Source organism: Nomascus leucogenys, chromosome 11 (assembly GCF_006542625.1).
Source record: "Nomascus leucogenys isolate Asia chromosome 11, Asia_NLE_v1, whole genome shotgun sequence".
NCBI classification, from domain to species: Eukaryota; Metazoa; Chordata; class Mammalia; order Primates; family Hylobatidae; genus Nomascus; species Nomascus leucogenys.
In genome coordinates this window covers 117542156-117565264 of record NC_044391.1, presented here as the reverse complement: position 1 = coordinate 117565264, position 23109 = coordinate 117542156, and the positions used below count along the sequence as shown (strand labels likewise).

Genomic DNA, 23109 nt, shown 5'->3' with positions numbered 1-23109 from the left:
TCCGTCTCAAAAAAATAAAAAATAAAAATAAACAAAATTTTTTTTCTCTTAACCCATTCTCACGTTATCCTCTTTTCACCTCCATGGTGAGCTTGGGACAAGAGTGATACCTTGTCTCAAAAATAAATAGGCCAGATGTGGTGGCTCACACGTTTAATACCAGCACTTTGGGAGGCCAAGGCAGGCGATCACCTGAGGCCAGGAGTTTGAGACCGACATGACAAAACCCTGTCTCTACTAAAAATATAAAAATTATCCAGGCATGGTGGTACACACCTGGAATCCCAGCTATTCGGGAGGCTGAGGTCAGGAAAATTGCTGGAACCAGGGAAGAGGTGGTTGCAGTGAGCCGAGATCGCGCCAATGCACTCCCACCTGGGCAACAGAGTAAGACTCTGTCTCGAACAAACAAATAAATAAAACAAAATTACCAAAAGAAGATAGAATTAGAAACATGAAATATACAAAAAATACAGTAACAATATTCTGTGTCCCAAGCTCACCATGGAGGTGAAAGGAGGATAAAGTGAGAAAGGGTTAAGAGAAAAAAATCTTATAATCTTCAGATATAGGAAGAGTCAAAACAATTTTCTTTTTCAGGCTTACAGATCAGAAAATTTTTTTTCAATTTAGATTTAGACTCGAATTCACTTAAGCTAATATACTTTAAAAACAGGATGTATACATTCCAAATATCTGAGATAAAAGCAAACCAAATACAATTTACAAAGCAAAAATAGAAAACATTGAAACATTGATAGGTGAACAGATAAACAAAAGTGGTGTAATACGTAGAATGGACTATTACTCACCCTTAAAAAGGAATTAAGTACTATAGGTTGAGTATCCCTTATCCAAAATGCAAAATGCCTGGGGCCAGAACTGTTTCAGATTTCTAATACTGGAATATTTGCATATACATAATGAGACATGTTGGGGATGAGACCCAAGTCTAAATATGAAATTCACTTGTGGCTGGGTGCAGTGGCTTACACCTGTAATCCCAGCACTTTGGGAGGCCAAGGCAGGCAGATCACCTGAGGTCAAGTGTTCGAGACCAGCCTGGCCAACATGGCGAAACCCCATCTCTACTAAAAATACAAAAATTAGCCAAGAGTGGTGGCATGCGCCTGTAATCCCAGCTACTCGGGAGGCTGAGGCAGGAGAATCACTTGAACCTGGGAGGCGGACGTTGCAGTGAGCTGAGACTGCACCATTGCACTCCAACCTGGGCAACAAGAGGGAAATGGTCTCAAAAAAAAGAAAGAAAGAAATTCATTTGTGTTTCATAAATGCCCTTTATATATAGCCTAAAGGTAATTATTTGTGTGTTTTTTGGGGGGACAGTCTCGCTCTGTCACCCAGGCTGGAGTGCAGTGGTGTGATCTGGGCTCACTGCAACCTCCGCCTTCTGGGTTCAAGAGATTCTCATGCCTCAGCCTCCCGAGTAGCTGGGATTACAGGTGCGCACCACCACGCCAGCTAATTTTTCTATTTTTAGTAGAGATGGGGTTTTACCATATTGGCCAGGCTGGTCTTGAATTCCTGGCAATCTACCCAAGCAATCTACCCACCTTGCCTTCCCAAAGTGCTAGGATTACAGGAGTGAGCCACTGCACTTGGCCAATATTTTAAATAATTTTGTGCATGAAACACAGTTTGCATTAAGTACTTATATATGGAATTTTCCACTTGTGATGTCATGTCAGCACTCAAAAAGTGTTGGAATTTGGAGCATTTCAGATTTTGGATTTTCAGATTAGCGATGCTCAACCTATATTATATGCTACTAAATGGATGAACCCTGAAAATACTGCGCTACATGAAATAATGAGCGAGACACAAAAGGACAAACATTGCATGATTCCAGTTATAAGAAATATCCAGAAGAGGCAAGTTCATTGAGACAAAAAATAGATTAGAGATAGGCTACTAGGGGTTGGAGGTAGGGAATGAGGGGGAGTTAAGCGTTTAATTAGTACCGAGTTTCAGTTGGGGAAGATGAAAAAAATTCTGAAGATATATGGTGGGGAAAGTTGTACCACAATGTGAGTACTTAATGCCAAAGAAGTGTACACTTTAGAATGTTTTAAGATGGTAATTTTATGTTACATGTATTTTACAACAATTAAAAAAAGCAACAATTAATCATTAAAAAACAAAAAGCATTAAATAAAGTAACAGAAACATACCAGAAAGCATTTATTATAATAAACATGTTTTGGGTCTTTTTTTTACATAAAAACAAAACACTTTATTTTAGCTTTTAAGCATTCATTTTTAATGCTTTAAGCATTAACATGTTTTAAAACATTAATATGTTTTAAGCATTCACTTTGGAATAAAGCAAAAATAAACTACATGCAATTTTAAAAAGACACAACAAAAAACAGCAAGGAAAGATAATGTTGAATAATTTATTGAACAAAAAAGAAAGTACAACAGGAATTTAAGACAAGCAAAATATGAGATGCAAAAATGTTAAATCATGACCGTCCAGGACAATCATTTTCATGGATGAGGTATAATTCATAATGAAGATCTTGAGCAGTGTAGAATTTACATATGTACCAAATAATACTGAATCAAAACATGACAGAAATCATCAGAGTTGGGAGAATGAGAATTTAAGCCCCAGACTTAGAAAAAAAAACCTGCAAAAGAAGTATCTACCAGCCTGGGCAACAGAGTGAACTGTCTCTACAAAAAGATTTTAAAAATTAGCCAGGTATAGGCCAGGCACGGTGGCTCATGCCTGTAATCCCAGCACTTTGGGAGGCAGAGGTGGATGGATCCCCTGAGGTCAGGAGTTCGAGACCAGCCTGGCCAATATGGTGAAACCCCATCTCTACAAAAAAAAAATACAAAAAAATTAGCCAGGCGTGGTGGCAGGCACCTGTAATCCCAGCTACTTGGGAGGCTAAAGCACAAGAATCACTTGAACCCAGGAGGCGGAGGTTGCAGTGAGCCCAGATCATGCCATTGCACCACAACAGCCTGGGCAACAAGAGCGAAACTCCATTTAAAAAAAAAAAAAAAAAAAAAGGCGGGCGGTGGCTCACGCTTGTAATCCAGCACTTTGGAGGCCGAGGCGGAGGATCACAAGGTCAGGAGATCGAGACCACGGTGAAACCCCGTCTTACTAAAAATACAAAATTAGCCAGGCGTGGTGGCGGGCGCCTGTAGTCCCAGCTACTCGGAGAGGCTGAGGCAGGAGAATGGCGCGAACCTGGGAGGCGGAGCTTGCAGTGAGCCGAGATTGCGCCACTGCACTCCAGCCTGGGTGACAGAGCGAGACTCCGTCTCAAAAAAAAAAAAAAAAAAAAAACAAAACTGCCAGGTATGGTAGTGTACCTGTACTCCTGGCTACTCTGGAGTCTGGAGGCTGAGGTGAGAGGATCGCTTAAGCCTAGGAGCTCGAGGCTGCAGTGAGTTGATCGTGCCACTGCATTCCAGCCCAGGCAACAGAGCAAGACTCTGTCTCAAAAACAAACAAACAAAAAACAGAAAACAATGAGACACTACTACCTATTGGAATGGGTAAAATCCAAAACAATGATAATATTACATGCTGGAAAAGACATGAAGCAACAGGAACCCTCACAACCATTGCTGGTGGGAATGCAAAATGGTACAGCCACTTTGGAAGACAGTTGAACAGTTTCTTACAAAATGAAATACATTCTTACCATACACTCCAGCAATCATGCTCCTTGGTATTCACCCAAATCAGCTGAAATCTTACGTCCACCAAAAACCTACACGAGCACTTGAATAGACATTTTTTCAAAGAAGATATACAAATGGTCAATAAGTACATGAAAAAATGCTCAACACCACTAATTGCTAGGGAAATGCAAATCAAAACTAACGTGATACCACCTAATACCCATTAGGATAGCTACCATTAACAACAATTGTGTTAAAAAGGACGTAGAGAAACTGGAACTGCTGTGCGCTGCTGGTGGAAACGTAAAGTGATACAGGCGCTGTGGAAAGCAATACGGTAGTTCCTCAAAAAATGAAACACAGAATTATCCTATGACCCAGCAATTCCATTCTGGGTATGTACCCGAAATAACTGAAAACAAGGTCTCAAAGAGGTATTTGTACACCCATGTTCATAGTATCATTATTCTCAGTACCTAAAATATGGAAGCAACCCAAGTGTCTACTGATGAATAAATGGACAAGCAAAATAAGGTAAATACATACACGGGAATACTATTCACCCTAAAAAAAAGAAAAGAAATTCTGACATGCTACAACAGAGATGAACCTTGAGGATAAGTGAAATAAGTCACAAAAACACAAAATATGATTCCACTTACATAAGGTACTTAAGAGTAGCCAAAATCATGCAGACAGAAAGGAGAATGAGGAGTTATGGTTCAATGGGTATAGAATTTCAGTTTTGCAGGATGGAAAGTTTCGGAGATGGATGGTGGTGATAATTGCACACTATAAATGTATTTAGTACCACTGAACTGTATACTTCAAAATGGTTAAGATGGTAAATTGTTACATGTATTTTACACCACAATAAAAAACTCCACACATCAATGTTTACAGCAGCTTTATTCATAATCACCAAACCTGGTCCTTCAATAGGTGAATGTACAGCCAGACAATGGAATATTATTCGGTGCTAAAATGAAATGAGCTATAGAGCCACGAAAAGACACGGAAGAACCTCAGATGCATACTGCTAAGTGAAAGAAGCCAAGTTGAAAAGGCTGCATACTATGTAATTCCAACTATGGGACATTCTGGAAAAGGCATCGCGATGGAGATAGTAAAAGGATCAGGGGTTGCAGTAAAGGTGGGAGGAACAGGTGGAGCAGAGTTTTAAGGTGGGGAAACCATTCTGTATGACACTGGTGGAGACATGTCGTTATACATTTGTCAAAACCCACTGAATGTACAATACCATAGGAGCAAACCCTAATGTAAACTATGGGCTTTGGGCAGTAATGATGTGTGAATGCTGGTTCACTGACTGCACCAAATATACCACAGTGATGCAGGATGTTGATGATGGGGAGGCTTGGAGTAGAGGGGCGTGAGAAGCATGGGGTATATGGGAACTCTGTACCTTAGGCTCGGTTTTGCTGTGAACCTAAAATGCTGCAAAGTCTATTAATTAAAATGAATAAAAATGTTTAAAAATTGTTAGAAATGAGAGTGACACTCAACCAACACATACTTATTTCATACCTATTTGTTCAAAGTTCTGTAAAATAGAATAGTATATTAAAGAAAACCAAATGAATGAAAAAGAAACTTCAGATGGAAGTGCTATAAAGGAAAATAAACACACTGAGGGGCAGGAAGTTAGATGCAGAGTGGGGGTAGGCAGAGGTGATCATGAAAGATCTCTTTCAAATATGGCCTCGGTGACATTCAGGTAGAAGAAATAAAAATCTAAAGGTCCCAACGTGAGAACAAGCTTCTCAGAAACAATGCTACCTCTTTGTCTTTGGCAGATTAGGAAGATTTTTAAATTAATAAGAATTATTAATAACGACTATAGTTCTTACTAGGACTAATAAAGACTAAGTCTTATATTTAGTAAGAACTATTTATAAAAACTGGTAATTCATAAAAATCTTAGTCATTAATCAATAGGTTATGTATAAAACTCTGTATATTACCAATAGAAAATGTTCTTTTTCAGTTTTCATAGAACATTTTCCAAAATGGATTATGTTTTAAGTCACAAAAAAACCCTCAATAAGTTTAAAAGATTTTAAAAGATTATAGAAGCTGACAACAATGAAAGAAAATATGAGTGAATAGAATTACCCTAAATACCTCCTGAGTCAAAGAGGAAACCAAAACTAGAACCACCAACTATTTGGAAAATACTGAGCAGAAGAACATCATTCATGTAAATTACAATGTGCAGCCAACGCTGCACTCAAAAGCAAATGAAGAACATTAAACGTTTTTATCATTAAAAGACATTAAAAGGAACTAGCTTTGCACAGTGGCGGTATCGTAGCCAATGAGGTCTATCCGAGGCGCGATTACTGCTCATTGAAAACACACTAAAGGAACTAAGAATTCATTAAGAATTAATAACATTAACTTAATGTTAACATTGTTAACAACAACAAAAAAAGCAGAAGAGCAAAATAAAGAGAAAAGTAGAAATCAGGGATTCAGAAAACAAAAACAATACAATAAGTAAATCTCAAAGCTGGTTAGTAAAAAAAACCACTAAGTAGACAGACGTTTGGCAAATTCAGAAAAATAATGAAATCACTAATAAAAAAAGGAAATGAACACCACAGATCTTAATGACAAAACATTATACACACCTATATAGTAACAGATTTGAAAATCTAAAAGAAATGATCTAGGAAATACAAATTATCAGACGTGACTCACCAATAAGGATTCCTGAAGAGGTTACAGAAGTTACTACACAAGTTATCATAAAGGCCGATCTATTCTTTTTTTTTTTTTATGAGACGGAGTTTCACTTTTGTTGCCCAGGCTGGAGTGCAATGGATGATCTCGGCTCACTGCAACCTCCCCCTCCCGGGTTCAAGCGATTCTCCTGCCTCAGCCTCCCAAGTAGCTAGGATTACAGGCATGCGCCACCACGCCCGGCTAATTTTCTATTTTTAGTAGACACACGTTTCTCCATGTTGGTCAGGCTGGTCTCAAACTCCAAACCTCAGGTGATCCGCCTGCCTCGGCCTCCCAAAGTGCTGGGATTACAGGCATGAGTCACTGTGCCCAGCCTATTCTTATTAAACTAAATTTATATGAGATCCTCCTCTAACCTTTCGGTAAATTCTGTATGCATGACTAATATGAGTGGGATTTTGGTTATTCATGATATATACCTTTGATACCTTTGATTAATAGCAAATTTACTATTACATTTCCTCAGCAATAGTTAAAAGAAAAAAAACACATCATCATCTAAATGTTACAATAGCATTTGATAAAATTCAGAAGCCATTCCTATTTTTTGTAAAGCAGAAACAGAATAAAATAATAATCTTTCTCTAAATCCAACAGCTGCCATCATCCCTAACTGTAAAAATATTAACACCAGAGTCATTTCAAGACAATGACACCTCTCTTATTTAACCAAGTCTTGGAACTTCAGGCCAATGCAATAAAGACCTAAAACAGGGTTAAGGGCCGGGCATGGTGGCTCATGCCTGTAATTCCAACAGTTTGGGAGGCTGAGGTAGGCGGATCACGAGGTCAGGAGATCGAGACCATCCTGGCTAACACGGTGAAACCCCGTCTTTAAAAAAGAAAGAAAAAGAAAAAAAAAAAAAAACAAAGTTAAATATTGTAACCATAGAAAAGTGGCTGAAGTTACTATTATTCTCAGATAAAACAATGAACTTGGAAAACAAAATAAGCAGACTTTTACTGAAGTCCAGTAAGATAATAAAAATACCAACGAACAGAAAAATCTAGTTAACTACTTCTTTTTTTTTTATACTTAGAGATGGAGTCTTGTTCTGTTGCCCAGGCTGGAGTGCAGTGGCTTGATCTCAGTTCACTACAACCTCCGCCTCCCGGGCTCAGACAATTCTCCTGCCTCAGCCTCCGGAGTAGCTGGGACTACAGGTGTGCACCACCACACCCAGCTAATTTTTTGTGTTTTCAGTAGACACAAGGTTTCACCATGTTGGTTAGGCTGTTTCCAACTGCTGACATCAGGTGATCCACCCACCTAGGCCTCCCAAAGTGCTGGGATTACAGGCGTGAGCCACTGCGCCCGGCCAAATATTTTTATATCTGTATTTTATTTCTGTAGCAAAACTATTTTAAAACTCTTTTATCTCCACCAGGCATGAAAAAATTCTAGAAAGATTAAGATTGAAACACAATGGGCCGGGAATGGTGGCTCACGCCTGTAATCCCCACACTTCGGGAAGCCAAGGCAGGCAGATTACCTGAGGTCAGGAGTTTAAGACCAGCCTGGCCAACATAGCAAAACCCCATCTCTACAAAAAAAAAAAAAAAAAATCGGTTGGATGTGATGGTATGGTGCCTGTAATCCCAGCTACTCGGGAGGCTGTGGCAGGGAAATCGCTTGAACGCCGGAGGCGGAGGTTGCAGTGAGTTGAGATCCAATACTGCACTCCAGCCTGAGTGACAGAGTGAGACTCAGTCTCGAAAAAAAAAAAAAACAAAAAGAGATTGAAACACAATAATTATTAAAAGTACCAGAAGAAAACACCTAAGAATGTTTTTCGTAAAGGTGGAATGAGGAAGATCTTAAACAGAAGGCAGTAGATTAATATCTATTACATGTGAAGAGCTTCTACAATTCAATAAGGAAATATAGATTGGTAAAGTCTTTTTGGAATGCAATTCAAAAAAAAAAAGAAAAACAAATTTAAATGCACACTTACAAGTCTTTTTTTTTTTTTTTGAGACGGAGTCTCGCTCTGTCACCAGACTGGAATGCAGTGGCGCAATCTTGGCTCACTGCACCCTCTGCCTCCTGGGTTCAAGCGATTCTCCTGCCTCAGCCTCCAGAGTAGCTGGGACTACAGGCGCATGCCACCATACCCAGCTAATTTTTCTATTTTTAGTAGAGATGGGGTTTCACCATGTTGGTCAGGATGGTCTTGATCTCCTGACCTCGTGATCCGCCCACCTTGGTCTCCCAAAGTGCTGGGATTACAGGCGTGAGCCACTGCGCCCGGCCTACAAGTCATTTTAATGGAAATACTTATATACATATGCATGTGCACAAAGACATACGTATAAGTTCATTAAGGCTCTAGTTTTAGTTGCTCAAAGTTAGAAATAACATAGATGACCACAAATAATTAAAGTACTACCATATGGCGTGATATCTTATGACTTAAAAAGTAGAGGTGCCACTATATGTCATGATATGGAAAACAGTAATGGTCAGATTTTTTATTTTAAAATCAACATAGAAAGTATCCGACACACAAAAAGTACTTATTTCTAACTCAGTAAATAAAACTATTAACAGTGGGTAGGTACTTCTAAGGAATGGGACTAAAAAGAGAAAGTAATTTTCACTTTTTAAGAATTTTATAAGACAGGGTCTTGCTCTGTCACCCAGGCTGGAATGCAATGGTGCAATCATAGCTCACTATACCTCCAACTCTTGAGGTCAGGCGATCCTCCTGCCTCAGTCTCCCAAAGAATTTTCACTCTTTACATATTTAATTGACTTGTTTGAACCTTTTATAATAAACATGTACTGCTTTTAGAATTTAAATTTAAAATAAGGAACAAAACCACCATTCCAGTTTGTTACAATGGTTCTCTCTGCCAGCTGAGACTAAAGTAATTTTGTCTTAAAAGTTTTTACTACTTTCCAAATTTCTTATTTAATATTTTTTCTACTTTTATTTTTGTCTCATTTAAGAGATGGGGTCCCCTGTGTTGTCCTGGCTGACCTCAAATTCCTGGACTCAAAGGATCCTCAGCCTCCCAAGTAGCTGGGACTACAGGCACCACCAGCCACTGTCCACTTTTCACCTTTTATACAGGAAATATGCATATTTTTAAATCTGAGAAATTTGTGTTCAAAAATCCTTTGTTTTATTTCAGTGGTGAAACGATTTTATATTTTTTCTCCTGAAAAATTATATTTTATTCACCCAAAAGTAATTTTTATTTTTAGTTACGGTCTCAGAAACTTCGTTCTTTTAGAAGGCAGCTTTTTGTTTGTTTGTTTTTGAGACGGAGTCTTACTCTATCACCCAGGCTGAAGGGCAGTGGCGCAATCTCTGCTCCTGGGTTCAAGCAATTCTCCTGCCTCAGCCTCCCAAGTAGCTGGGATTACAGGTGCCCGCCACCACGCCCAGCTAATATTTTTATTTTTAGTAGAGAATACTAAATTCTCTACTAAAGAATAGTAGAGAATATAGGTTTCACCATGTTGGCCAGGCTGGTTTTGAACTCCTGACCTCAAGTGATCGGCCCGCCTCAGCCTCCTAACGTGTTGTGATTACAGGTGTTAGCCAACACACCTGGCCTAGAAGGCAGTTTTAAATCTAAGTTTAAGAGTATCAACTCTACAGCATATAAGAACAGACTATTAACTAACGTTTATTAAGAACTGTAATTACGGAATACCTGCATTCCCTCATTTGATCTAAATATCCCTGTGAAATTGGTATTATTATTATTATCCCCATCTTACAGGTGAGAAAAGCAAGTCTTGAAAAGAATGCATATCTTGCCCAGGGTAAAGTAGAACAGCAAGAATTGAAATGCAGGAGTAAGTACTAAAGAAACTCAGAGATAGTAGGCTGGAAGACTGAAATCCTGAATGAATGTTCAGACTGACTACCCTTAACCAGGCAGGTGACCCTAGAAGGGAAGAAGTGATGAAACTCAACTCTGATCACAGAAGAAAACAACCAGTCTTTTATTTTGGGGGGGCAATGAGGTTTTTCCTTTCCTATTCTACTCTGTTAAGGCACAAAAAGGATACTAGGAAGAGCTTGGACACACAATTTGCAATTAACACCCTCCCTCTGATTAGTCTGGAAACTCAACTCTTACAACAAACTGATCAAAACCTTTACGACTTAAAGTCTTGAAGATGACCCAGTTTCTTTTTCTTTTTCTTTTCTTTTTTTTTTTAATGAGACGGAGTCTCGCTCTGTAGCCGCGCTTAGCCCAGGCGGGAGTGCAGTGGCGCGATCTCAGCTCACTGCAAGCTGCGCCTCCTGGGTTCACACCATTCTTCCGCCTCAGCCTCCCGAGTAGCTGGGACTACAGACCCCTGTGACCACGCCCGGCTAATTTTTTGTTGTATTTTTAGTAGAGACGGGGTTTCACCGTGTTAGCCAGGATGGTCTCGATCTCCTGACCTCGTGATCCGCCCGTCTCGGCCTCCCAAAGTGCTGGGATTACAGGCGTGAACCACCGCGCCCGGTGAAGAAGACCCAGTTTCAAATTTTAACCAAAGTGTAAAAGTCAGAAAGCCAAAAGAAATATACCCAAATATTATTATAATAATCAATTTTGATAGATAAAAGATAGGAAGAATCTAACATTTCCTACTTATTTTATCCCTGGCTACTTGAAGAAGTTCTTAAATATTAGAAAAGTATAATTGAAAGTTTATCTTTAGCTACCTGAACAAGTTCTAAGTTGTCTCTCTTAAACAGTATAATTGAAATAGAAACTGTTGGTGGGGTGCGGTGGCTCAAGCCTATCCCAGCATTTTGGGAGGCTGAGGCGGGCAGATCACCTGAGGTCAGGAGTTCGAGACCAGCCTAACCAACACGGTGAAACCCCATCTCTACTAAAAATACAAAATTAGCCGGGCGTGGTGGCGCGTGCCTGTAATCCCAGCTACTCCGCAGGCTGAGACAGGAGAATCGCTTGAACCCAGGAGGCGGAGGTTGCGGTGATCGCACCATTGCACTCCAGCCTGGGCAACTGAAACTCCGTCTCAAAAAAAAAAAAAAAAAAAAAAAAAAAAAAAAAAAAGAAAAAAAAGAAATCTTAATTGTTAACCGCATCTACTTGGGAACCTGTCTATCATAAAGATCAGAGAGCCCTATCACCTGTATACTCGAACTACAAACTTAATTTTGAACTTGGGTTTGCAAGGTTAGTATTAAATAGCACGGAGTCCAGAATAGTATCTCTGTCTGAATCATAGGAAACCATAAACCAAGGCCCTAAGGGAAGTGAAATACCCAGGAACTCTTCCTTCATAAAAATATCTGCTGATTAGAAGACACTGGCAGAGAAGCCAACATCTACAGACCAAGTTTCAAACTCCAACAAAACTCCAACCTTTCTACACCTTAATCCCTCAGGCCAATAAAACACCCGTTAAGGACAACTGATACTACTATTTAAGAAATGATGACAGTATTGAAGCTGAGTGTTGGAGCCATTTTTTTCAGAGCCTTGCTGGAGGGAAAGGTAACAATGGGCTATTTAGTGAAAACACAAAATACACTGAATTTAGGTCAACCTCTGTTACCAAATCGGAAAGTTCGTTTAAGACCTACATCTATTACAGGTTCACTTTCCGTAATAAGTGTCAATCAGTGTGCTTGGCTAATAATAAGCAGCTCGAAAGATTTAATAGCCGAGGATGACAGAGTGAAAAAGTTGCCTGAAATCCATACTCCTAACAGAACATGAAAAAGGCTCTTCATATATACACGAGCATAAGTGGGTTTTACAGAAGCCACAGAGCTTCTGGCAAAGTTGACAAGTTTTAACCTGCTTTAGAAATTACTATTCACTGCCTTCCTCCCAATGTAACTTTATTGAGTGTTATTCTATTGGACAACCCTACAAAAACAAAACCCCCAGAGCAAATTCTTGTACATTTCAATATCCTGCCTACTTATAAGAGCGGAAAAGTCGAACACGGCAGGGGAAAAAACGTGACGTGCACAACCTTGATCCAAAACACAGCTCTTCGTAGTCTAATTTTAGGCCTAACCATTTTGTCTTTTTATAAAGGTTAAAAAAGAAAACAAAGAAAGGACACATCACCTGTAACGCAGAAGTGAGATAATGATATCAACCGGAGTTCGTTATTTATCAAGGGAAAACAAATCACGCTCACACTGCCCAGAGAGTAGTACTATTAAAATTAAGATACAAGGATGGGCACAACCTCACACCCACTGACGATGACACGCTTCTGTTCTTGGATGACTTATCTTTAAAGAATTAGTTAAAAGGTTGAGTCCACAGAGAAATCTGTGGCGACGTCTTGTGTTTGCGTGTGTTTCCAAGAAAGCCAAACATGGTGAAAAACCAATCTTAACTTCACCTAAGTTATCTAAAGAAGCAAACTTCACCCCTAGGCTGAAGCTCAAACAGGAGCGAGGAGAAGCTCCGAAAGTTCCGTTCGTAAGCGGTGGCCCTCAGGCGCCCGGGACGCTCTGCGTCTTTACCAATGTGGAATGTGGAAAAGAGGTTACAGGCTGGAGCTGAGCAAACAGTCAAGCTACTCGCGACAATATTCCTGAGCAGTGAAACTGAGGTGAACAGAGAGCGAGCAAGCAGGGGCTGAGCATCAGTGAGAGAGGAAAAATCAAGGAACAAAACCGGAGAGTCTGGTCCAGCATTAAGAAAACGGAGCAAAGGAAGAGGGTGAAACGCGAGGGGAGGGAAGACCGAGAGTCGGCAGAGACCGTGGTGCCGCGCGGTTCAGGGCAGGGCTGGGTCCAGGAAGAGTGAGACCTCGGCAGCCCGGCAAGCTTCCCATTTCGGGCTAAAGCCAGCGAAGAAAACGGCCCTGGGGAGCAGACAATGAGCCACCGCCCCAGGAGCTGTGGCTCCCAGCACGCAGGTGGCGGCTCCCCGGCCCCGCGCGGGGCAGGTCGGCCGTCCCGGGCCGCTCCCGCCCGCCAGGCCGCGGAGAAGGAAGGAGGAGGAAGAGAGCCGGCCTGCGTCCCGCGCCGGCCGGACTGTGTGCACTTACCCAAGGCGAGGCAAGGTCCCCGCCCCAGCGAGGCGACTCGGTCAGAGCTCCCGGCGAGCTGCGGAGCCGCCCCGGGCCAGCGCGCGGCGCGGGGAGGGGAGGGGAGGGAAGGGGAAGCGGGGCGGGAAGAGACGCCGCGCTGGAGCAGCCGCTGCTACCGCTAGGCCCAGCGGCGGCGGAGCCCTGCGGCCGCCAGGGAGGGGAGGGGAGGGAGCCTTCGGCAATGGCGACGGCCCGGGCCGGAGGGGAAGCGGAACAACCGCCGCCGCTGCGCGTGGCCACAACCCTGGGGGAGGGCGACGGCGGGGAGCGGGGCGGGGCGGGGCCAGAACCCAGAACCCCTCCCGCCCCGAAGCCGGAGCTCCCTGGGGCGGAGACGAGCGCCGCCTCCCATAGGCAGGCCCGCGCGGGGGCAGCTGGGAGTAGTAGTTCGGTGATAGACGTTGCTTTTATTCCTTTGGTAGTCTTTGTATAGAGAGGAGCAGCCAGTCCCTCATTTAATTCAGCATTGTCTCCAAGCAGGTTTCTGCCGACGGAAGACGCTGACAGACGATTGCTGTTATACACATCTGCTCCGCGACATTTGTTTCTGGGAATTCATCCGTTATCCATTTTGCTTTTTTGCTTACAAATTCTTAACTAAAATTTTGCTGCTAAATTAAGTGCCACCTCCTTGCAAATTAAGACTTCCCTATTTTATCCACGGAGGAGTTCATCAATGTTTCACTTATTCTACAAATATTTGAGTGTCTGATATGGACTAGACACTGTTAAGCATCAGAAATACAAGGGTGGGCCAGGTGCAGTGGCTCACGCCTGTAATCCCAGCACTTTGGGAGGATGAGGCAGGCGGATCACCTGAGGTCAGGAGTTCGAGACCAGCCTGGCCAACACGATGAAACCCTGTTTCTACTAAAAATACAAAAATTAGCTGGGCGTGGTGGCTCACATCTGTAGTCCCAGCTACTCGGGAGGCTGAGGCAGGAGAATCGTTTGAACCCAGGAGGAGGAGGTTGCAGTGAGCCAAGATCGGGCCACTGCACTCCAGCGTGACAGAGCCGTCATGTCTCAAAAACAAAACAAAAAACACAAAAGAAATGCAAAGGTGAAAAACGATTCACCAAGCCTTTGTGGAGCATATATGAAGACATAGTAATTAAAGTAGTCACACCTGGTATAAGAAAAACCTTGGCGAGGTTACTTTGGATAGGATGGTCAGAGAAGGCCTCGTTAAGGAGGTGACACTTAAGGCAAGAACAGAAAGAGACAGCAATAAGAAGCACCCAGAGAAAAGCAATACAGGCAGGAGAAGAAAGAAAAGGGCTTGCTATGGTCAGTTTAAGAAGACCTGTGTAGCTGGGGCCTAGAACAAGAAGGTGGTACTATTAAGAAAACACTACAGCAGACAAGATTCAGGTCATGAAAGATCCTGAATGCCAAGGTAAAAAGCCTATATTGCAAAAAACCATTAAAAGGCTGTTTTAAGCAGGAAAGTGATGTTACCTGGCTTACACTTTAAGATCACTAGACTGCAATGTGGATAATGGAGTATAGAGATGCAAGAATATAAGGGAAATAAAGTAGGAAGGCAGTGGAAAGAGAGGAATTGTGCTTCTCTATCAATGTACAGCAAAAAACTCGATGCAGAGGGTACAGGAGAGAAAGGAATCAAGGAGCAACATGGCACAGTGAGAGATAACCTGAAAAATGCTGATTAATTATTAAACACACAGAAACACGGGATAAATAAGACATCATTTCAAAGGCATAACTTGCAAGAATGAAAACAGAATGCTTCTGACAGTCTTCCAAATTTCGCACTCAACCTGAAGAAGGGGCAGGAAACCAGAGTGGTAAGCAGGGCAGTGAAGCCATGGTTGTGTTGAGGGCACCTACTTATCTCAGAAATCTCTAGGGTTTTAATAGGTGCACAGGAAACTAAAGACAAGGACTTGGGCCTGTACAAGAAATCAGGACTGTGACCCTGCATAGGACTGGAAATTCAAAGCGCTATACCCTCCAAGAACAGACTGGGGGAAAAAAAAAACCTATACTAGCCCAGGGAGACATACAGGATATTTGTTTATTTTGGCCTGCAGTGGGCTTGCAGGGCAGAAGAAAATTTTCCCTTTAGAATTAATAACCTTTTAGAAATTTCCCTCACTAAGGTTTTAAAGTTCAAATTTGTCAAGAAAGTGGTCCCAGGCTGGAGTTCTGGGGGGCCTGGAAGAAACAAATACAAATCCTGACCGCACAGGTGTACCCTCAACCTGGGTCTCAAAGGATTTCACAGATAAACAGGATTTCCAGAACCAAACATGAGCACCCAAAATACAATACACCTGAGGAAATAAGCGGCAATGAGTGAGTCAACAGAAACTACAAAGAACATAATGAAACCCATACAGACTTTAGCTACTGGAATTGATGGCTACAGAATATAAACTACGCTTATTTAAATGATTAAAGAAAATAAGACAGGAGCTAGAAAACACGAGCAAGAAACAAGATGCTTTTTTTTTTTTTAACGACCAAACAGCTTTGAAAATGAAATAAGTAGGCCAGGAGCGGTGGCTCACACCTGTAATCCCAGTACTTTGGGAGGCTGCGGTGGGTGGATCACCTGAGGTCAGGAGTTCGAGACCAGCCTGGCCAACATGGTGAAACCTCCGTCTCTACTAAAAATGCAAAAATTAGCCGGGCATGGTGGTGGGCACCTGTAGTCCCAGCTACTCAGGAGGCTGAGGCAGGAGAATCACTTGAACCTGGGAGGTGGAGGTTGCAGTGAGCCAAGATCATGCCATTGCACTCCAGCCTGGGCAACAAGAGCAAAACTCCGTCTCAAAACAAAAACAACAACAACAAAAGAATTAAGTAGAATTTCTAGAAACAAAGAATAATTGAAACCAAAGCCAATGTTTGGTTAAATAGCAGATTACACACAATTGAAGAGAAAATTAGTAAACTGGAAGACAGATCAAAAGAAATTACTGAGAACAGCCTAGAGACAGGAAAAATGAAAGCAGGCTTAAGAGACATGGGGATAGATTGTTAAGGTCTACCATACTCCTAATGAGAATTCCAGGAGAGAAAAGAGAAAAACGAAAAGTGGCAGATAATGATGAGATAATGGCTGAAAAATTTCTGGAATTAATTAAAGACAAGAATCTTCAGGTTCAGGAAGCAAACTGAATACCAAGCAGGATAAGTAAAGAAATTTCAAACACATGAAAATGAAACTGCAGAATAAAGCAACCAGAGAGAAAAGACATTCTGCACAACTATTACATTCACAGCAGATTTCACAACAGCAAAATGGGTGCCAGTCAATAATGGTATCTTTTCAAAGTACCAAGAGAAAATAACCAAGCTTAGAAGTGTATAGCTACCAGCTGGGCACAGTGGCTCACACCTGTAATGCCGGCACTTTCGGAGGCTGAGGCGGGCGGATCACCTGAGATCAGGAGTTAGAGACCAGCCTGGCCAACAATGGCAAAACCCTGTCTCTGCTAAAAATATAAAAAATAGCAGGGTGTGGTGGTGTGTGCCTGTAGTCCCAGCTACTTGGTAGGCTGAGGCAGGAGAATCACTTGAACCCAGCAAGTGGAGGTTGCAGTGAGCAGGGATCACGCCACTGCACTCCAGCCTGGACGACAGAGCGAGACTCTGTCCCAAAAAAAAAAAAAAAGTATACAACTACCTAAATTATCCATCAGATGAGTGAGGATGAAATAAATATATCATCAAACATAAACAAGCTACCAGCAGAGACACACTAAAGGAACTCCTTAAAAGGTATATTTCTTTCTTTCTTTTTCTTTTTTTTTTTTTTTTTTTTGCAACGGAGTCTCACTCTGTCGCCCAGGCTGGGGTGCTGTGGCACGATCTCGGCTCACTGCAACCTCTGCCTCCCAGGTTCAAGTGATTCTCCTGCCTCAGCCTCCCGAGTAGCTGGGATTACAGCCGCATGCCACCACTCCCGACTAATTTTTTGTATTTTTAGTAGAGGTGGGGTTTCACCATGTTGGCAGTGTTTACAAGATAATATAAACAAAACCAGAAATGTTCTGCTATACTAAAAGTGATGTCATCTGCAACCATTTACCCAGGCAAGAAGAGTTATATCAAAGTTTTCTTCATTCACATTTTTATTACACTTCTGAATATTTGTATAAGCGAGTAAACAGCTAAACCACATTCCAAGCCACAATCTTAAATATTTTAAATACTGATGAAACCTGGTTGTGATGAGCAAAAACAGAAACATTCTGTATACACATACCCCCACATACTCTTAAGATGTGAAACAGTACCGTGTTCCCTCCCTGTCTAACCATATTCCAAAACGTTGCCTGTCAATGTGACTGAATTGTAGCTGACATAATTCCATTTCAGTGTCTTAATCCCATAGTGAAAGAAATGTTTCTAAAACATGAAATTCTTTCTTACAAGAAAGCATGAGATAGGTATGAAACTATACTTACAGGGTTGAAATTTTAGTCATTTTAAAGGTCACTGTTTCTGCTTTATGGCACTGGGTTGCCTTTTCCAATATTTAAGTCTCAAATACACATTTAAAAAGAACTGTTATGACTAGTCAAGTCATATATGTCAAATTATACAAGATGCAGTCCCAGGAAAACACCAAAATACTTTAGGAAATGGAGAAGTGATGGCATATACAAAGGTTTATCACATCTCAATACTCTACATAAAATAATGCCAACACACCCTCATTTGATGGCTTCTGTTTTGGAACACGCTTGCCCTAAGGTTTTATTTACTTATTTTTTTTTTTTTTTTTTTTTGAGACAAGAGTCTCACTCTGTCGCCCAGGCTGGAGTGCAGTGGCGCAATCTCGGCTCACTGCAAGCTCCAGCTTCTGAGTTCATGCCATTCTCCTGCCTCAGCCTCCCAAGTAGCTGGGACTACAGGCGCCCACCACCACGCCCGGCTAATTTTTTTGTATTTTTAGTAGAGATGGGGTTTCACCGTATTAGCCAGGATGGTCTCAATCTCCTGACCTCGTGATCTGCCCATCTCCACCTCCCAAAGTGCTGGGATTACCAGCGTGAGCCACCGCGCCCAGCCAAGGTTTTATTTTTTAATTAGCCTATGGCACTTACTTTATTTTCTAATTTTTTTCCAATCATAACAGTAAATGAAGAACCTTTGTTTAAAAAAATTACCTGATGATTCCAATTATTGTTCACGTACAACTTTATTTAAAATGGCAATCTGAGTTGTCTTCCTGACATACTCTGTACCAAATCTTAGTACTCAGTTTCATCAAGTCCTTTGCCAATTCATATATTCAAAAGAAACATGATAAAATGTAAAAGGAGAATGGAGTGCATTAAGGAATAATCATAATTTAAGATTATCAATAATTTTGATATTAATATTAATTTCTTAGCTGTCCTACTTTAATGATTTTCATTGAAACTCTGGCACATCTTTAATAGTCTCATGACATTACTATTTAAGTAAACATGATTTTCATCCAAATTATTTTATTCTTCTTCTTTTTTTTTTCCTTTGGAGACAGGGTCTCGTTCTGTCGCCCAGGCTGGAGTGCAGTGGTGGGATCTTGGCTCTCTGGAACCTCCGCTTCCCAGGTTCAAGCGATCCTCCCGCCTCACCCTTCCAATTAGCTGGGACTACAGATGCCCACCACCACCCCCAGCTAATTTTTGTATTTTTAGTAGAGACAGGGTTTCACCAAGCTGGTCTCAAACTCTTGACCTCTGGTGATCCGCCCACCTCGGCCTCCCAAAGTGCTAGGATTACAGGTGTGAGCCACTGCGCCTGGCCTATTTTATTCTTATTTATAACGGTTTTCTCAATTTGTAGCTTAAATTGAAAGTATTCGCAAAAATGAGAATAATTTGACTCTACTACATAAAGAAATAATTTTTCTATCCCAAATGAAGATAAAGTCACTTCTCACAAAATAAACATTAATTTAGCAGAATTAAGTTTCCTCCTATGGCATTTGATGCTTGCAGATTACCAAGGATCCATGCAATAGAGCACTAAATTTTGGAATTAGCTGAGAATGATCCCAAATTTCCTCTAGTAAACATAATTTTGGCCACAAATGAAGACAAAAGATAAAAGTCAGTAATTCTAGAAGAACATCTCTCATCAGAAATTAATAGATCTTATTTAGGTTTCTAGGAAGCATTTAACTACATAAAACTTATAGGGAAAAATGGCCATATTTGAAAACTGCTACAAGGATCAATGTAGAGCACAGGATTGTAATGAGCAGAGTCACAGAACATACTAAAGAGGTATGGACAGTCAGTCCCACTGGAACCTGTAGAATCACATTCTTATATACCTATGGAGAGAGAGAGAGAGAAGTCAGACATTGAAAATGCATGTCATGGGCCCGGTGTGGTGGCTCATGCCTGTAATCCCAGCACTTCGGGAGGCCAAGGTGGGCAGATCGCTTGAGGTCAGGAGTTCGAAACCAGCCTGGCCAACATCTCTACTAAACCGTCTCTACTAAAAATACAAAAATTAGCCAGGTGTGGTGGCAGGTGCCTGTAGTCCCAGGCCTGTAGGGAGGCTAAGGCAGAATAATCACTTGAACCGGGGAGGCAGAGGTTTGCAGTGGGCTGAGATCGCGCCACTGTACTCCAGCCTGGGAGACAGAGGAAGACTCCATCTCAAATAAATTAAATAAATAAATAAATAAAAATAGTAAAATAAAATGCATGTCATAAAGTGAGACCACTATTTCTTTGATTTTTAATTGGATATTTTTCTTTCCTTTTTCTTTTAAATATATTTCAGCCAGTGCTACACTACATGTAATATTATTGGTTTGAATGACTTTTGAATTTAACATTTCATTTAATGTTACAGAATCAGACTCAATTCCCACAATAATTTGTTAAATCTCATTAGTTCTGATTTTTCTGCTTTTTACATAAAGTATATTATTTTAAGAAAAGCTATATCCCAGTGTCACCTCTGTAATCAATGTAAACATTTACTTCCTCTTACCATGTTTCAAATTAGAATACAGAATTCTCTCTAAATTGAAGACTTAGAGGAAAAACACTAAAACAACAAAAAACTAAATTATTCTTTCATTCCCATTTGCCCTTCTCTCCCCAGATAGCTTTTAAAGCCTTGTTATTCACATATTGTACAACTGAATGTGACCTTTACTATGACTAGCAATGCAAAAGCTCCTGCATTCAACTCAGTTTCTATTTTCTATTTGGTTTTGAAGATAAAGGAGTTCAATGAAAAACACTGGGGAAGTTTATACTTTAAAAATAAGTTTTAAAAAACTTTAACATGTAGGTAACTTGGGAATACTTTTTGTTTTCTTTTTGTAAATACCTGAATTATGATTTCATACCCCAAAAATACAAGTAACCAACGCAATCTGCAACAAAAGTGCTATCTGAAAACCGTCATTCAAAAAATGACATTTTCAACAATCCTTGGGATGGAATACCACCTTAGTAATGGCCACCTATTTTTCTGGTATGTATAAAGATGAAATAGATATAAAGTTGGCCGGGTGTGGTAGCTCATGCCTGTAATCCCAGCACTTTGGGAGGCTGAGGCAGGCAGATCACAAGGTAAGGAGTTTGAGACCAGCCTGGCCAACATAGTGAAACCCTGTCTCTACTAAAAATACAAAAATTAGCCGGGCATGGTGGCGTGTGCCTATAGTCCCAGTTACTCAGGAGGCTGAGGAAGGAGAATGACTTGAACCCAGGAGGTGGAGGTTGTGGTGAGCCGAGATCGTGCCACTGCACTCCAGCCTGGGCAACAGATCAAGACGCCGTCTCAAAACAAACAAACAAATATATATATATATATATAGTTAAAAGCTATAGTTAAAGTGTTAAATTATGAGCTCTTATGGCAAGTTACAGAATTTTAAAGACAACTGAGGTCAGGTGTGGTGGCTCACGCCTGTAATCCCAGCACTTTGGGAGGCTGAGGGGGGGTGGATCACCTTAGGTCAGGAGTTTGAGACCAGCCTGACCAACAAGGTGAAAACCCATCTCTACTAAAAATACAAAAATTAGCCAGGCATGGTGGCAGGTGCCTGTAGTCCCAGCTACTCGGGAGGCTGAGACAGGAGAACTGATTGAACCAGGGAGGTGGAGGTTGTAGTGAGCCAAGATTGCACCACTGCACTCCAGCCTGGGCGACAGAGCGAGACTGTCTCAAAAAAAATAAATAAAGACAACTGAATTCAAAATGTTTTAAAAGGGTCACTACTTATCTTGTAGCAATGCACACTAATTTGCTAAATCAATAAATCATAAACATAAGCATACTCTTCATTGACATAATCAATCAAATGCAGATCTCCAGATGTATTTTAGAGTTTGAGAAAAATTTTCAGGTACCATATGGCAATGGCAATCTACTCAAAAACAATTCTACACTGCATAAGATTGCAGAGTCATCCATCTTCCCAACTGTATGTTCAATGAAAGTTCCCCAACAAAAAACAGCAGTGCTTTGTAGTAACCCTTTGCCATAAGAAAAAACAGCTTTCTATATTAGAAAATGCTAATCCCAACTGGGCACGCTGGCTCACACCTGTAATCCCAGCACTCTGGGAGGCCAAGATAGGCGGATCACCTAAAGTCAGGAGTTTGAGACCAGCCTGGCTAACAGGGTGAAACCCTGCCTCTACCAAAAATACAAAAATTAGCTGGGTGTGGAGGCGGGCACCTGGAATCCCAGCTACTTGGGAGGCTGAGGCAGGAGAATCACTTGAACCTGGTAGGCGGAGGTTGCAGTGAGCTGAGATTGTGCCATTGCACTCCAGCCTGGGTGACAGAGCGAGACTCCGCCTAAAAAAAGAAAAAAAATGCTAATCTCTTAAATGTGGCAGAAACATTACAGAAAGAGCTTTAAATGAGGCACATGATCTAAAAAACAACATAAAATATTAGCTTACTGATTTATACTTCATCTTGTTCCACTGGCAGATATCCTCATTCTCCAAAGCACAAGGGGCTACCACTTCTGAGTGAGCCCAGCATTTCAAAATCGGGAACTCTGAGAAAAGTGGTAGAAAATGATGTCAGAAAACCTGTATTTGGACTCAAAGCTAGGCTTGTATTAAACCTCAACAGATAGAAGTTGTCAAACATTTTAATACATTATGTATATGATCTGGACCCATCTATCACATTCTGTTATTTTAGCATATTTTTTATGTGAATGCCTAAGAAATTAGAAAATTACAAAAGTATTGCAAAAGTTGAACATGACTTCTTTTTTTTTTTTTTTTTTTTTGAGATGGAGTCTCACTCTGTCACCCAGGCTGGAATGCTGTGGTGCAATCTCGGCTCACTGCAACCTCCACCTCCTGGGTTCAAGCGATTCTCCTGCCTCAGCCTCCAGAGTAGCTGGGATTACAGGTGCCTGCCATTGCACCCAGCTAAATTTTGTATTTTTAGTAGAGATCAGGTTTCACCATCTTGGCCAGGATGGTCTTGAACTCCTGACCTCGTGATCCACCCGCCTCAGCTTCCCAAAGTGCTGGGATTACAGGCGTGAGCCACTACGCCCAGCCAAACATGACTCTTAATGAATCTCATTGTACTCAAATTTGGGGCTGCTCTTAAAAATTTAATGTAAGAGGTACCTTTAATAGAAACAGAAAACAAGGTTGG

General features: G+C 41.2%; 2 protein-coding genes and 1 non-coding gene across 3 annotated transcripts in view; 1 reads left to right on the top strand and 2 right to left on the bottom strand.

The window, feature by feature from the left end:
• Positions 1–13737, bottom strand: part of PAK2 (p21 (RAC1) activated kinase 2) — a 91059-nt gene extending 77322 nt beyond the window's left edge. Inside the window, exon 1 of the mRNA XM_030823023.1 lies at positions 13439–13737. The gene's annotated coding sequence lies outside the window, so the exon portion shown is untranslated. The remainder of the gene's footprint in view (positions 1–13438) is intronic.
• Positions 5979–6117, top strand: LOC115837462. Its single transcript, XR_004032494.1, has one exon. It is a non-coding gene; the product is annotated as a U4 spliceosomal RNA (small nuclear RNA).
• Positions 13738–17568: 3831 nt separating the features above from the next.
• Positions 17569–23109, bottom strand: part of PIGX (phosphatidylinositol glycan anchor biosynthesis class X) — a gene marked incomplete at its 5' end in the record, with an annotated part of 25247 nt that continues 19706 nt past the window's right edge. The window contains 2 exons of the mRNA XM_030822812.1: positions 17569–19784; positions 22389–22489. Coding sequence (XP_030678672.1) covers positions 19641–19784; positions 22389–22489 — 245 coding nt within the window. The remainder of the gene's footprint in view (positions 19785–22388; positions 22490–23109) is intronic.